The sequence below is a fragment of the Ruditapes philippinarum genome, unplaced genomic scaffold (assembly GCF_026571515.1).
Source record: "Ruditapes philippinarum isolate M1 unplaced genomic scaffold, ASM2657151v2 ctg6008_1_1_1_1, whole genome shotgun sequence".
In the NCBI taxonomy this organism is placed as follows: Eukaryota; Metazoa; Mollusca; class Bivalvia; order Venerida; family Veneridae; genus Ruditapes; species Ruditapes philippinarum.
The window spans coordinates 2,679-20,652 of NW_026863130.1; the positions used below are offsets into that span (position 1 = coordinate 2,679).

At 33.6% G+C, this 17,974-nt stretch overlaps 1 protein-coding gene across 1 annotated transcript; it reads right to left on the bottom strand.

Moving 5' to 3' along the window:
- Window positions 1-4,035: 4,035 nt before the first annotated feature.
- LOC132721222 (uncharacterized) lies at window positions 4,036-13,941 on the bottom strand. Its single transcript, XM_060705486.1, has 5 exons — window positions 13,131-13,941; window positions 11,644-11,802; window positions 10,943-11,296; window positions 8,142-8,211; window positions 4,036-7,904 (listed from the first exon to the last, which is right to left on the bottom strand). Exons 1-5 carry the CDS (start codon window positions 13,761-13,763, stop codon window positions 5,143-5,145), a joined length of 3,978 nt encoding a protein of 1,325 aa, XP_060561469.1. The 5' UTR covers window positions 13,764-13,941; the 3' UTR covers window positions 4,036-5,142.
- Between the last annotated feature and the right edge of the window lie 4,033 nt (window positions 13,942-17,974).

The window sequence follows — 17,974 nt, forward strand, 5'->3', positions numbered from 1 at the left end:
ATGATGAAACAAAATGACGTTCGTGACGTCGCAATATAAATGAAACATTTTCCCAGCGTCATTATTTCTGAAAATACTCTTTTTAGTGTTCAATATCTGCGGATCATATACCAAAACCATTTATCTGTTTGTGATGATGACCCGAGATATAATGTGGTCATCTTTTAACAAGTTTTATACCCTCAACTTGTTCTGTAAGAGAGGGAAAAACAAATGATTCACAAATCAATTTTGTAAAATCTTTTATTAAGAAAAGTCATACATTCATGCTATCAAATACGGAATGCCGTTAGGGCCATCGCCTATGAATGTGTTGATCTAAAACACGAAAGTCGATAGTACGATGGTGAAAACACGAAATCACGAAACTACGATGGTGAAAACGCGAAAGCACGATGATGAAAACGCGATAGTACGATGATGAAAACGCGACAGTACGATACTACGATGATGAAAACGCGATAAACTATCGTGTTTTCACAATCGTACTGTCGCGTTTTCACCATCGTACTGTCGAGTATCGCGTTTCAGATCAAACCATTCATACGCAATGGCCCTAACGGCATTCCGGAATGCCGTTAGGGCCATCGCCTATGAATGTGTTAATCTGAAACGCGATAGTCGATAGTACGATGGTGAAAACACGAAATCACGAAACTACGATGGTGAAAATGCGATAGTACGATGATCAAAACGCGATAGTACGTTGATGAAAACGCGATAGTACGATGATGAAAACACGGCAGAACGATGGTGAAAACGCGATAGTACGATGATGAAAACACGACAGTACGATGATTAAAACGCGATAGTACGATGGTGAAAACGCGATAGTACGATGATGAAAACACGACAGTACGGTGATGAAAACGCTAAATCACGAAACTACGATGGTGAAAACGCGACAGTACGATGATGAAAACACGACAGTACGATGATGAAAACGCGAAATCTCGAAACTAAGATGGTGAAAACGCGACAGTACGATGGTGAAAACACGATAGTTTATCGCGTTTTCATCATCGTAGTATCGTGCTGTCGCGTTTTCACCATCGTACTATCGACTATCGCGTTTCAGATCAACACATTCATAGGCAATGGCCCTAACGGCATTCCGTAATCAAAACCATTCAAACAAACATGTAATAATTTTTTTAAAGTACTACATTAATAAACTAGTAATGTGTCCATAGGACATGGGTGCCCCCACCGCACCACTGTTCTGTCAATCTTTTAACTAAGTCAAGGGAAATAACTCTACAAATACTGGATAAATCCACAAGCAAAACCCCAGGTGCAAATCTAAAATATGCTGAGCAACCTGCCTATAAGGTTTAATGACTATGTCAAATCCTTTTTGAGAAACTTGCGACACAAGTTGAAAATTGCAAAAATTTTCTAAGTGAAGGGCAATAACTCTAAAAATACTAAATAAATCCAGACGAAAATACCTGGTGCACAACTGCACATGCTAATCAATATTCCTGTAAAGTTTCATGACTCTAGGTCAAATATTTTTGAGTTACCTGCGACACATGTTGAAAATTGCCAAATTTTACTAACTCAAGGGCAATAACTCTGAAAATACTAAAAATATCCAGACGAAAATACCCAGGTGCACAACTACACATGCTGATCAACATTCCTGTAAAGTTTCATGACTCTAGGTCAAATACTTTTTGAGTTACGTGCGACACAAGTTGAAAATTGCAAAATTTTACTAAGTCAAGGGCAATAACTCTGAAAATACTAAGAATATCCAGACGAAAATACCCAGGTGCACAACTACACATGCTGATCAATATTCCTGTAAAGTTTCATGACTCTAGGTCAAATACTTTTTGAGTTACATGCGACACAAGTTGAAAATTGCAAAATTTTACTAAGTCAAGGGCAATAACTCTGAAAATACTAAGAATTTCCAAACGAAAATACCCAGGTGCACAACTACACATGCTGATCAACATTCCTGTAAAGTTTCATGACTCTAGGTCAAATACTTTTTGAGTTACATGCGACACAAGTTGAAAATTGCAAAATTTAACTAAGTCAAGGGCAATAACTCTGAAAATACTAAAAATATCCAGACGAAAATACCCAGGTGCACAACTACACATGCTGATCAACATTCCTGTAAAGTTTCATGAGTCTAGGTCAAATACTTTTTGAGTTACGTGCGACACAAAAGTGAACGGACGGACGGAAGGACGGACGGACAGACGGACGGACGGACGGACAAGAGTAAATCTAAATGCCCGCCACTAACGTGGGGGCACAAAAACAATGCTCTCAAATAAGCTTCCATGAGAAGATCTTATACTGAATAAACATTTCAAGTTTTTAACAGTCCTGTATAATATATATGTATATGTATACATATTCCAGAATGAACTTATCTTAACTTCATATAGAATTGTTTAAGCATTCCCATGGACGATAAAGATTTGTTATCATGTACATGTAATTTAAGGTTTACAAATGTACTTATTGGATTTAATCATACAATATCCATTAAACAGACATAGTTAACATATAATGTATAATTGACATAACATATTCCAGCATGAACTTATCATTACATAATATATAGAATTGTTTTAGCATAAATATGGTCAATATAAATATGTTATTAGTACATGTAAATTGTATGTTGACAAATATACTAGAATTATAAAATCTATATTCCAAGTCACAAACAAACATGTTTGATGCATGTGTTCATAAGACATAACATATCTAAGCATGAAATAAACATAAAGATTCATATACTACATGTACTAGTACATGTACCTAGTTAAAAATTAACAATATCTTCATTTAATTAAATGTTAATGCTTATACTACATGAATACAATTAAAGTTTAAAGGCACATTACACCTCATAAATGAATAGATATTTATTTTTGTAAAAAGGGCAAATATGCATTTGTAATAATAGATATACAACATGTGATATTCTGATCGCCTGGCAAAATGAGTTTGAAAAGAAAGTATGATTAGTGTAGCAACAAGAGCTGTCCGTAAGACAGCGCGCTCGACTTTTTTATTGCTTGCCAATAAAAAAAGTTTTTGCAGTAAAAGGCAATACAAGAATCTCTGTATTTTTAAAGTGAACAATGGCCATGAGCATTAAGATATTTAGTGAAGAATTATTTTACTGAATTGTGTGATACCCTTGAACACTGCAGGTTCAGTGGATAGGAATGAATTTTTTTAGATTTTTTACCAGTTTTTTAGTGCTTGCCTATAATAAAAACATTGACAGTTAAGGGCCATAATTCAAATAAAATCTTTGACAGAATTACCTTCTCCTGGACATGTTTGGGAATCATGATTGTAAACAAGTATTCCAACTTTCAAATTAATATCTCAAACAGTTCAGTCAAAAAGTGGACTGGTACTAAAAACTTAACCAAGATTCTAAGTCGATAAAAGGCCTTAATTTTTAAAACAAATCCTTGACAGAGTTACCTTCTCTTGCGTACAGATGGGGGTAATGATGTGAAATAGCATTAAAAGTTTCAAAGCAATATCTCAAAGGGTTAAGGCAATAAGTGGATTTTACCCATATTCAATGTATTTTCTAAGTCAAAAAGGGGCATAATTCTGTCAAAAACCTTGACAGAGTTATGTTCTCTGTCTGTTGATGAAGGTCGTGATGGTAAACAAGTATGGTCAGTTTCAAAGCAATACCTCCAATGGTTTTGAAATAAAGTGAGGTGGTACAAAAAACTTAACCAAGCTCAATACACTTTCTAAGTCAAAAAAGGGCCATAATTCTGTCAAAAACCTTGACAGAGTTATGTACTCTTGTCTGTAGATGGAGGTTATGATGGTGAACAAGTATGGTAAGTTTCAAAGCCATACTTGTAATACTTCTGAAATAAAGTGGGGTGGTACGAAAAACTTAACCAAGGTGTGACGCCGACGCCGACGCCGACGCCGGGGCGAGTAGGATAGCTCCCCTTTTCATAGAAAAGTCGAGCTAAAAATGTAAACAAAATGCTTATTTTACTTCCACATAAAATACTTATTTATCATAACTGTACTAGTTGGTAAAATGCTTTAAAAAAAAAAAACAGCAACAAAAGATGGCTCACATATATGGCCAATGAGTAATATTTTAGACACAAAGATAAAAGCTTTTGTAAAATGAAAGTGATTGCATTTTTTAAGGCTTAATGGGCTTTTAAATCGAACAGATACAACTGTTTAAAATGTATGTATAGTTACACAAGCATGTATAAATTCTTATAGACATAAACATTTAATAACATATGAACAGGATACATTCAATCAACAGTTCATGATTACAAATATGTGTCACATATGTTTACATGGTATAAAAACCGTGATAAAAAGTTTCATCAGCCGGTAAGCAATACAACTATTAATAATCATTAACAATTAATTAATAAGTAATACTCAAAAATTGTAATCAGCTAAGTAAATCTAGACCTTTTCCATGAAATTTCAAAAAACACCTAAACTTTAATCTTAATGATACCATTATATTAACATAAACATATGATAATAATTGAGTTCATAATACATGGCTGCCGGGTGAGCCCTTAAGCTTTACCCTTATTAAGATCAATATATCTATTATATTTCACTGCATTTAATTCATTTATTTATTTATAAACACAATTTGAATATTATTTTCTTCAATTTCAATATTATAAATACTTTTGTAACATGACCAGAAATCAATATTTAATGAACTGTTTTTTGGTGATTGTTATCATAATGCATTATATTTATCATGTTGCTTTACAACAAGATATTAATTACTTGTTTTTAGTATCACATTTTTTGATGAAACTATAAAGAAACAAATTTTAAAATTAAATAAGTAAGATTAAACACTTTGTTAACCGCATGTATTCTCTCTCACTATGTTAAAAATTTAAACATTATTTTTCTGTTGAAAATGAAAAAAGAAACAACAACAACAACTTTAATTTCAAACAATTTGTAACTACATGGATAATTCATCACTTTTTTATTGAAAATTTGAATGTCTCTTCTATGTTAAAATTTCAAAACATTTAGAAAAACAACAACAACAACAACACATTTATCATCTCTTTTAACATGCAATAATTTAGTTGCTATGTTAACAACATGTACTTGGATACTTTATCCCTTTTTTGTTGAAAATTCAAACCAAAAATCATCATCTTTAACATGAAATAACTCATCCTTATCTTTTACATATTGTTCAGCATCCCTTCCCTTACCTCCGTTAAGTTCTTGTAATATCCATATTGACCGATCAACATCAAACTCCTCACCATCTCCTGTTATATAACCTTGACCTACAAACACATCTACAGTATGAGGAAACATAGGAAGACTATCAACAAACTTCTGCCATGTTGTCAAACTCATTATGACATTACTAAGCCTAATGCGCTTTAAACTCTTCATCTCTAAAGGTAACTGTATTATATTGTCAGTAAACCTACACCAATATAAGTCAAGCTTACTGAGATTGTGTAACAATGGTAATACTGTAACTAGTCTCTTTGTTATGTTGGTATGATATAATTGAGATTCATTGCTATAATCTCCTTGCAATACAAGCTTTTTTAATTTGTTAGATTTTCTTATAATATCAAATATTTTATCATAATTACTAATTTTCAATTTATCAAATATAAATATTTCAAGGCTTGTAGTATCAGCATCTATCACACTAACAGTCTTACATAAATCAAGGTACTGAAGTTTTTGATGTTTTGATAAATTTACATCATGCTGCTTTATACACACACATTCAAAATTCTCAAGATGTATTTGTTCAAGATGACTGGTTCTCTCAAGAAAATTACAGAATGTAGCTGTATCATCATGACTTATTGTTATAAAACTCATACTTATTGCTACAAGATTGATCATACTAGGTAGATAACTTACAGCATTTTTATACACAGGGTAACACTGCTTGTCGGTGTAATTGGTACCTTCAAGCATCAGGGATTTTAATGTTAAAGTGTTTACTTTAATTGTCTCAGAAACAAAATTGTCTACCTCATCAATCATCTGTTTATTTCTCGGTGTACTATCACTTTGTGTTCTTAAAAACCTTTGTAATTCAGTTTCATATATTATTGCAATTTTTTCAAGATGATGAAACATTGGTAAATATTTTGTAAATTTAACATTTTCTGTGTAGATGTCATCTACATAAATAGACAGAACAGAATCAGGAGCAATTTGTTTCTGATCAATACCTGTACAAACAATATCACAATACTGATTCCGACTATCCATGGCAATATCTCCTATATAAATTACAGTATTACTTCCTATACTACAAGTTGCATTTAATTCTTCCATCGACTCAAACATAAGCTTTTGAATATCAGTAATACAACAATGATTCATATCCCACTTCCTATTTATTGTTCTCCTGTATTCCTGAACACGAGAGTCTTTTGACACAGTATCATATATGTATTTTGAAACATGTGTTGCTAATCTAGGTTCAAGACCACATAGCATTATGACAACATTTGACTGCTCTAATATGTCATTTACTGTTGAACATTTCTGAAAAGCCTCATTAACAAACTGAATGCACTGGCTTTGCAAATCAACATTTTCTGTTTGTGTACTATCTGACAAACTTATTCTTATCTTAAAATTGATACCAATGTTCACTGCAGCCAGAAATTCTTGCATTGATTTGTGAATGAAAGAGAACAATGAGCTTTTAGGCTTGGATACAGATAGAGAAGGACATTTTTCTTCTGTCAAAATCCCCAGTTTCAGACAATTTTCACGCACTTCATGTGATATTTTCAAATCATCAAAAACAGATTTGTCAAATGTTAAGGACTTATCCTTTGGATAATTGAACAGTGTCTGATAAGCCAAGCGTGACACACCATATATAAGATTACTATTTAATCTACATATCTCTACATCTGTTAAATACTGAGGGAGTTCAACATTCTGAGAACTTTCCATACATTCTGTATTATTGCATAAAGTTTTATTGATATTCCAGGTGAAATAAAGTTCTAACATACCAGTATAAATAGCACACCTTGATGTTTTATCTAGTTTACCATCACACCATAGACATATTAATTGCTGCAGCATAATTGGTACCTGTTTCAGGCCAACCACAGACGGTATCCCAAGCTCTTTTTCACACACACTTGGATCTAATGATTCGTTCAATGCTGTTATTGTTTTCTCAATCATTTCTTTTTCATGTGTTTCATCAAACCCTTTTAATTTCAATAATTGATGAATCTCTCTATTACTTACTCTCAAACTGTGAATTTTCCATGGCCGTGATGTAGTAACAATTGTGTATTTCTTTGTAAAGTCACGTTCAGGAAGGCCTGCCTGGAACTCATTCCTAGTCTCACTGTCAAAAGACCATTCATCTAAACCATCAAGCAAAATAATTATCTTTTCAGAATCATTTTCCAGAATTTTACTTAAATTTTTTATCTTATCATATCGCATTTCAAGCATTTCTTTGACACTTCGGATCTTAATGTTATGTCTAAGAGAAATATAAAACATGAAATCAAATTTCTTCATTTCCTTGACTCCATCAAATTCATCATCGTCATTGTGTCCATCACTGTGTGCCATACACCAACAGTTGATCAAATATTTACAGAAACTACTCTTACCAGACCCTGCATCTCCAACAACGTAAATAAATTTCTGTGGATCCCCATTCTTTGTGAAAATCTCTGACATGGACTGTATTTCATTTTCCTCAGACTCCCCTCTGTTCTTTTCTATCTTGTTTGTTATAGTGGGTCTTATATAAACGTCACTGAAGTTATAATTTTCCTCATCTGGTTGTAAAGGTATTGCTGATACTTTAAGTACATCACTGCGATAATGTTCTATCAATTGAGTACGACAACCTGAAATTTATTGAGCAATCAATAAAATCAGCAAAACTTACAAATAATTTAAACATAACAAGATTATCTCAAGACAAGATCTTAAAAGGGTAAAAATACACTTATAGACCAAGGGTGACCTTAACCTGGTAAGGCAGTGGCATTGGTTCAGCACATTGCCTTGCTTTTTTTTGGTTTTATATTGATGGCACTATCATAACACTTGTATGTACACCATCAAAACAAATATTAACTCACCTAACTTGGCTTGATCATACTCTGCCTGACTTTGACCTGAGGAAGTTTCTGTCTTAATATTTGCCATCTCCTACAAAAACAAATCATCTTCTTTACTCAAAAATTATTATAGTACAAAAATAATCAACAATATATAATTAAGATGTAAATATAAATTCATAAGAGTATGTACTTGATTTTGTACATGTAACTATATACATTAGCATAATAACCACCATAATTGCCCCATTTAATCACTTATGCTAAGTAGGCCATCAGGTGAGAAAGAATAATTTTGTTTAAACACTCAGATTGTGTTCCTAAGTGGTACAGATTTAAAGCCGAATTATCAACATGATAATCAAAGTTCATAGTTCTATACCTTATTCTATAACATGTCAACGCTTCTCAGTGCTGAATTGTATAAACTGATCAAAGATTGAAGACAAGAGCGATCAGTAATCACATGTGTCGCCTCATGATGGCCAATTTCATGTTGGGACAAATTTTGTGACAGACAGACAGACAGACAGACAGACAGATGGACAGTGCACAACTAGACTTGGTACTGATCATTCCTGTAAAGTTTGGATAAAATTGCACCAGTAATTTATGAGGAGTAGTCCGGACAAGCTTTTGCGTATCTGGCAACACACAGAAAAAAAGACCTTTTTATCAAAGGGCCATAACTCGGCCAAAAATCATTCAACCGGAAAACCCATGCAATATGCCCAAGGACTTGAGCTACAGATCAATCCTGTAAAGTTTCATTGAAATTGCATTAGTGGTATAAGAGAAGTAGTCCGGACAAACTTTAAAATTAAAAATTATTAAAGGGCCATAACTCTGACAAAAATCATTGAACCGGAAAATGCTGACAATATGCACAACTAGACTTGGTACTGATCATTCCTGTAAAGTTTGCATGAAATTGCACCTGTAGTTTATGAGGAGTAGTCCGGACAAGCTTTTGTGTATCTGGCAACACACAGAAAAAAACACCTTTTTGTCAAAGGGCCATAACTCGGCCAAAAATCATTCAACCGGAAAACCCGTGCAATATGCGCAAGGACTTGAGCTACAGATCAATCCTGTAAAGTTTCATTGAAATTGCATTAGTGGTATAAGAGAAGTTGTCCGGACAAACTTTAAAAATAAAAATTATTAAAGGGCCATAACTCTGACAAAAATCACTGAACCGGAAAATGCTGACAATATGCACAACTAGACTTGGTACTGATCATTCCTGTAAAGTTTGGATGAAATTGCACCAGTAGTTTATGAGCAGTAGTCCGGACAAGTTTTGTGACGGACGGACGGACAGACGGACGGACAGACAGACAGACAGACAGACGGACAGACAGACGGACAACGGAGAAGTGATCCCTATATGTCTCCACTACTCCGTAGAGGCGACACAAAAATCCTTCAATGGGTAAGAATTAACATAGCAGACATGATATATATTCTAGTATTTAATCTTTAAGTGTGATCTTCAACATGAGCCTTTAGAGTTTACATAGAAAATACATGATTGATGTCGGGATGCAGAAGGCTTATCCAGTGAGCGAGAAAGTGTATCTTGGCGAACTTTAGCAAGCCAAGATTCACTTTCGCAGCGAACCGGATAAACCTTCTCCATCCCGACATCAACCATGTATTTGATTTATCCTGCTTTTTAATCACTTTTTAGAATAATTAAATGGTTTCATTCTTCTTTTTCCCCGATAAAAAAGCATCTATATGCAGTTTTGTTTCGCTGCTAAACATGTGACGTCATCATGTGACGTAATGACTGGAGATAGATAAGTATATCCGGCAAGGCTTTATCTAGCTGATGATATAGACAGTAGCAGGATAAATTTAACCTTTAAGTGTGATCTTCAACATGAGAAAGCACAGCTTACATTTAACCTTTAAGTGTGACCTTCAACATGAGCCAATAGAGCTTACATTTAACCTTTAAGTGTGACCTTCAACATGAGTCAGCACAGCTTACATTTAACCTTTAAGTGTGACCTTCAACATGAGCCAATAGAGCTTACATTTAACCTTTAAGTGTGATCTTCAACATGAGCCAATAGAGCTTACATTTAACCTTTAAGTGTGACCTTCAACATGAGTAAGCACAGCTTACATTTAACCTTTAAGTGTGACCTTCAACATGAGCCAATAGAGCTTACATTTAACCTTTAAGTGTGACCTTCAACATGAGCAAGTACAGCTTACATTTAACTTTTAAGAGTGATCTTCACCATGAGCAAGCATTTCTATCTGATTTACCTTGTAAGTGTGACTTTCACCATAAGGAAACCCAGCTATTATTTAACCTTTAAGCTGACCTTCACCATAAGCAAGAACGTTTACTCTTTAAGTGTGATATTCACAGCTTACATTTAACCTTTAAGTGTGACCTTCACCATGAGCAAGCATATCTAACATTTAACCTTTAAGTGTGACCTTCACCATGAGCAAGCATATCTAACATTTAACCTTTAAGTGTGACCTTCACCATAAGCCTGCACAGCTTACATTAAACCTTTTAAGAATGATGTTATGTTAAATAAAAATTCAAACAATATTTTTTGCAGCAGATATTATTAGCTATATACACTTCATACCCATTGTACATGGGATGAATCTGGTTGCCTTTCCAGTTAATTGGCTAGATACTAAGATTTAATACTTTTGCCACAAGAACTTAAATTATAAAGTTTATTCTTTACAATTAACATACTATCTTTATCTTCTTTAATGCAAAGATGCAAATACAGGTGTAACATACATCATTTAGTTAACAAACAGAAGGAAATTTGTTTTACCTCTTTCTGTTCTGAAACAAGAGTCTCCAAGACTCCAAGTTTCTTTTTCAATTCTGCATTCTCAAGATTTTCGTCGTTTACTTTGGACATTTTGGTTTCAAGTTCTAATAGCTTCTTCTTCAGGTCAGTAATTGTTTTCTTTAGTTCTGCAAGTTCTTTTTCATTTTCCAGTTTTCCCTTCTGTTCGTCAGACATTTTGGTTTCAAGTTCTATTAGCTTCTTCTTCAGATCATCATATTCATCTTTAGTTGCAGAATTTTCTGTTGATTTTAGAACTTTTGACATTTCGTCTTTGATTTCTCTCAGGATATCTTCAAAGCCTTCAGTGGTAATAATGAAATTTTTCTTCTTCAACTGATGAAAAAGAATCAGTTTTGTTACATTTTATATAGACAAAATACAGCTTTGTGATTTACAGTATCATTTTAATCTTCTATGTGACAAACTGTATAAGTTGGGATCTTTTTTTTGCATATTTATCTTAACTGTTCCTTTGCTTTAACTTCTTATCCTATGGATTTTCAAAACCAGCTTTCAGACTGTGTTGTAAATGTCTCTTATTTATCAAACTTTACAAATTTTTTCTGTTTCTAATTTCCCTAAATTTATCCTGAATTTAGAGGTGAGCTTATCTTACATTTTTATAACAGAAATTTATAAAGATTTCATACTGATATGATAAGTTTATTATATACACTCACATCTTGGAGTTTCACAACAGCTTGTTGTGCATCTTGTCGATGTACAAGCTCCTTACCATCTTGTAGAACAGCTATCATGTCATCAATATAACAATTAGCCTTACTCTCCTCTAACTCCATATTGCTTGAGTGAAAAATCTCATTTCGATACTGCCGTACCTAATATACAGAAAACAAATAATACAACATTCACATAAATACAGTGTTCAGCAATGAGACTAAACACAATTCTTAAGTTGAGAATTAAAACCGTTAAAAGAGTTACTTTAAAATACTTCAATCACAATTTGTGAATACAATTTTATGCATAACAATTTTGAATCATTATTCATTTGTTGCAAACTGTTTCTCTGGCAAAAAAAAAACTGCATTAGCCTCATAGTTATATAGCATAATTTCACCTTAGTGCGGTAATAGGTTAATCCCTATAAAAATTAAAGAAAAGTTAACCAATAACTGCAAAAAAGTAACTATAATCTCTTATACTTTTATACTTATAATAAACAGACTAAATCATACAGTATAATATTCTACAAAATTAAAAATAAACATACTGTATACGAGGGTTGTCCGGAAAGTTCATAGACAAGACTATAAAAATATTATAAACAGTCATATCAATATGTCATGATTGAATATTTTGTTTAAGTATTTATTCTGCTACATACTTATGAATTAAAAAACATGATAAAAGCAATTTTTGCAAAGCGCCAATCACCATGGCAACATGATCGACAAATTACTGAGCACTTTGATTTCATGAGGATAGCTACTCAAATAATAAGTTGCTAAAGTTTTAATTTTAACGCAACCTCTCGTTTCAATTTTGTGACATCAAAGGATACTATTACACGATATTTAGTGAAAATTATGATGTCATACACAAATAAACAGCTTGTTAACGACAATTATAGGCAATGAAGGTGTGTAAGTTTTGTGCTGCAAAAATGACGCCAAATTCAAGACAGAGCACTGTAATATCTATCATCCTATGAAGTTTTAAGTCCATAGCTTATAATTAGTTTAGGAGGAATGGCCCGGACAATAATAAAGTATGAAAATTAACAAAGGACAATAACTCAAAAAATAAGAAGTGCAGAGTACCGGTTCTTGTGTATTGCACTTCTTCTTAATGAGATTTATCATCCTATGAAGATTCATTAAGTCCATAGCTTTTATTGTTTAAGATAAATGGCCCGGACAAAAATAAAGTATGAAAATAAACAAAGGGCAATTACTCAAAAATTAAGATGTGGAGCCGAGGGTAGAGATTCTTGTGCACTGCACTTTGAGTCATTGAAAGAAGCATGCATACCAAGTTTGGAGTAAATCCGACTTATAGTGACTGAGTTATGCTCCAGACAAGCCTTAGGGACCGACGCTGCCGCCGACAGCACCGAACAAAAGTAACCCCTATATGTCGCCTTTTTCAAAAAAAATGAAAAAGGATATGAACTTTCCGGACATTCCTGGTACAAATGTATTACCTTTGAAAAAAGATTGTTTGGTCCTGTAATATTGCATCCAATATGACTATGAAAATATGTGTTATTTATGATAACATGAAGCAACCCTGTGCAGTCGGTATCGACTGCTGATGGTTTGTCCTTGTACCCAGGAGCATTAATAAAACATTTACTAATACTCCACAGGTCTGTTGACCACTGTTGGACATCACTGTTTTTCCAAAAAGGTGCCGGTGGTATTGACGCATGATTCTGTATAATGCTGTCATAGATGGCACCACATACATTGTTTGGACATGGTTTCTTATTATTTGGAAAGCAACAGTTACATTTATCTTGCTTGAGGGGACATATCCCTTTTGAGACTCGAACATGGTCTGGCTGGAGAGTTGTTATCTGACAGACTCCACACGGTACATTTGGTTGAGGAGTCTTTGTTTGTTGTATTTGGTTTATAATATAGTTGTGCTGCTGTCTTCCTATGTCATCACAAAATGGCGCAAGTCCCTCTTTAAGATAACCCAAGCCTAGGCCAGCCTTAACCCACTGCCGGTATTTTTTGTTCTTTAAATGTATCTCATGTGCCATCTTGATTTCTAGAAAAAAAGAAATATTTTTAACTACAATTTGTATGAAACCAAGGAAAACCAACATTAACTATGACTGAACACAAACACTTGTATGCCTGGAAAGCCGGCCCCAGTTAAGGGAACATGAACTTTGCTGGCCCCAGTTAAGGGAACATGAACATTGACTTACAATGAAGGCATTGCTACTATTACTAGAGAGCCATGTTGGCCACAGATTGGTCATCCGAGATTCGTTGTTAGAAATGGTTCTCACATACATGTAAGTATAGATATTAATTTGGCCACATTGGGACATGTCTGAACAGTTTCAGACAAGATGAGTATTTGCATAATTACACAATCAAAATCTTCCCAAATAAATTGAAACCTTAACAAATTGCATTTCAGTTGTTTGAAAAAACTAGCACTCAGCGAGTCAGATGTGTTGCATTGTGAACAGTATAGAAGTCACTAAGGCAATCTTATGACTCTAAGTCAAAAAGATTTTGACTAGATGTGCCACAAGTTGAAAACTAAAAATCTTTTACTAAATAAAAAGCAAGAACTTTACAAATGCTGAATAAATCTACAAGCAAACCCCAAGGTGCATAAGTACACATGCTGACCAACATTCTTGTAAACTTTCAGGCCTTCAATTCAAATACTTTTTGAGCTATGCATGAACAAGTTGAAAATTGCAAATTTATACTATTGTAAGTCAAGGGCAATAACTCTAACAAAACTGAAAAAAATCCACATGCAAAGTCCCAAGTGCATACATTGTACCTTCACAATGTGATGTTGATCATTATTCCTGTAATTTAGTGATGTTGATCATTATTCCAGTAAAGTTGGTTGATTCTAACTCAAGCACTCAAGGAACAAATAACACAACATAATAAAACAGTTTTTTACTAAGTCAAGGGCAATATTTAACTCTACAAATACTGGATTAATCCACAAGAAAAACCAAAGGTGCACAACTACATATGCTGAGAAACATTCCCTTTTTAGGTTTCTTGACTCTATGTCAAATCCTTTTTGAGTTACATGCGTCAAATCCTTTTTTTGAGTTACATGCGACACAAGTTGAAAATTGTAAAAAAAAAATCTGGCAATCTCCTGGTTAAGACCCCTATGTATTTTTCAGGAGTAAAACTTGTTTATAATACACTAAAGAAAACGGAATGAACCTTATATGTAGAGTCACAGTACCTATGCTCGACCAGCCCAGTGCTCGACCAATACTTCTATTTGTGTATGATTTATGCATTAAAGTGGAAAAACCCTGTGAGTTTGTGCTTGCTCTTTGTACCTGACCTGTAACCTCTACACCATGTACAAGTACTCCAAGTTTGGTAGAAGATAGGCCATTTTGCAGACAATATTAAACAGTACAAAAATACAATTTTATAATAAAAGTAGCAGTAAAAACTATCTAAAACACTGAAAAAATGATAATTTAGGGCAAATGTGGACAATATTTGTTAAATTGCCTTTACTTTTATGATTCCAATTGATTTCCATAGGAAAGGTGTTCAACAATTATCAAAACCCTGCTTTCCATAAAAGGCAAGGGCTATGAACATGTAAACAAATATGGCATCCGTACGGAAACAAATCGGGAACACACCACTAAAAGCGTAGACCATTTGTATATTACACCAATTATCACACTTAACTATGTTTGCAGAGTGATTTTAGTAAAAAAAAATGAGAATAAGTAATCTCAAACGCCCCAGTATATGTAAATTCCAAAACTCTTATAAACACTTTATTTGTCAATGTATAGCATTTCCTTTGTATCATATTTGCTATCATATTTTCATCTATAGACAATAAAACATAAATGTTTCAAAATATTTTTTAAAATAGAATTGTTGAACATAAAAAGTCATATCTGTTTTTAAGAAATAAAAGTTCTGATAGAGATAAAACCACCTGGTCGAGCACTGGTTTGTTTGTCTGAAAAATATAGTGGTTTTATACCCTATATCCAACTCCGTGGTAAATTGTATCCTAATCTGTGTTATTAAAACGCTTTAGCTTATTGTGAGTTTGAAAGGTCCAGCTTTGTAACAAAAATAAGTTTCCCAGCAAACCTTTTGTTTGAAAGAGTTTTTATGTGATTTTGTGAAAAACTGGTTGAGCACTGGTACGGTGACTCTACTCCTGGTTTAGTTTAGTTTATACAAATTTATTTTAGTTCGATTGTGTTGGAAGCTATAAGCTTATTGAAACACTCTCGAATCCGTTCCTGGAACCAACCAGTACTAAGCAATGAATGTAAAGTTTCTTGCTCAAGGAAACAACGGCTTGCCCCTGACAGGGTTTGAACCCACGCGGTCAGCAATCCTTAGATTACTAGTCCGACGCGTTAACCACTCGGCCACGCCGTCACTACTGGTTTAGACCCCGGATATGGAATCAGTCCACAGTTATTTGCCTTTCGTTGACCACAATAAGGAAGTAAATCCGCATAAAAGAGTGCCTGTGTTTAATGCCAGATATAAATGAATAATTTGAATGAAAGAGATAGAAAAAAGGCCATTTCCTGACAGAATTCATTTCAAATAGTTTGGTAAATGCCAATTTTGATCCAGATTTTATGCGAGTAAGTATTTTTTTTTAGTGTTTTTTCTACATGACAGAAACTCACAATGGTTCCGGCTAATTACTGAAAACTGTCAGACTGATGTATTTTGAACTGAAAATGCTGTGAAAAAATGATGAATGACCCCTAGTTTGCTATAGCTAGAATTATTTATCTTGGATGGTACAGTAAGCACAAGTGACTTTGATTGATTGGAGAGTTAGAAAATGAATTGGGCCACAGGTTTTTAATTTTTATATAGAACAATATAGTAAATTAATTGTGGTCTAAGGCCTGATTAGAAGCTTGGTTTTTAATGGAGTTAAATCTGTTTTGACAAGGTAATTCAAACTTATCATTTTTAGAGCAATTTTAATGGAAACTTGGTCATGAAGCAGATAATTGATGTTATTAAATCGAGTTTGCTAAAATTAAATACAAAAGTTGCTTTTATTTTCTATTTGTACTTTAATGTAATTTTATATATAATTATATACATTTTTTTTAAAAAATCTCAAAAAGCTACTTTCAGTTTAGAAATTCTGTTTAAATATATTGCCAAGGAGGTTTCATTCCTGTACAGGTTACAGCCTCCCTTTAAAATAAAAGTTAAAAATGGAAGCATTTTTTAAAAATTATTTAGAAAAAAATCAATGAAAAATCTGTGCTAAACAGACAGGGCTGTATGATAGGGCAGGGGTGTATAAAAAGAAAGGACCAGTGGGCTATGGTATTATTATTATTCCAAGTTTCCTGATGCACAGTGGCACACCATGCATGTTCATAAACTTCTTTACCTGGTTCACAATAAAATTCTGTATGTTGAACCAGATTTAGAGGTCTCGCACCTGTGCCATGTGCCACTGTGTGTCGGTGCTAACCATTTGAGCCCCATTGCATCAATACCGAAAGGCTTAAGTTGCTTAAGTGTGAACCGGGCCATTTGCTGCAGCCATGGGGTATACCGAGACTGTTTATTTTGTTTGAGGTGAGTAATCGCTTTGTTTAAGAGACATATTTAAGGTGTTGATGGCCTCGGGATAAAGGTTGGTGAGTGCTTACGTGTCTTTCATTTATTCTGATTGCATATTTCCTTATATTGCCTAACCATTTAAAAGGACTCCTATTATTAATCCTACAAAGGTTATGTTTCCTGCTCCCAATTCTTTTTACCTTGTTAAGCAATAACAGTGTATTCAAGTAAAAATTGGTCAGTTCACAAGTTGCCTAGACTTTGAATAATTTTTGCTTTTAATAAACAGCCATAGCCCATGAAAACCTTTTGGAAATTTTACTTAAAAGCACTCTGGCATTGCCAAAGAAATGCTAAAAGCCTGTGATTTAATTAATTAAAATATAACATTTTTTATTTCACAGTGTAAAATAACAACAAGATGATAACAATTTCAAAATATCAATGCAGGTTTGTTTGAATGATACAGTAATGAAATATGAAATTCGCCTTTAAAAAAGGAATAGGTCAGTCTCACTTTTTAAGTAAACCATTTGTTAAGTTTAAATTTCAGGTCTGTACACAGACAGCACCATTTGTTTAAGATAAGTTGTCTCGTGCGCAAACGAATATTTATTCCTCACTGAAGAAACACTGTTTTTGTTTATCTGTTTATATCAAGGGAGATAATTTATAGATTTCTGAGTAAGTATGGTTGCTGTTGCCTCCCCTTGGGTGTTGATGGTGTTAG

What these genes read in the sequence shown, in the direction of transcription:
- LOC132721222 (XM_060705486.1), bottom strand. Translation starts at nt 13,763, where the DNA reads ATGTTGGTTTTCCTTGGTTTCATACAAATTGTAGTTAAAAATATTTCT. An exon ending in CAAACAATCTTTTTTCAAAG is followed by an intron (nt 11,803 to 13,130) that starts GTAATACATTTG and finishes TCTGTATATTAG; the next exon opens with GTACGGCAGTATCGAAATGA. An exon ending in TTGTTTCAGAACAGAAAGAG is followed by an intron (nt 8,212 to 10,942) that starts GTAAAACAAATT and finishes TTGTTTTTGTAG; the next exon opens with GAGATGGCAAATATTAAGAC.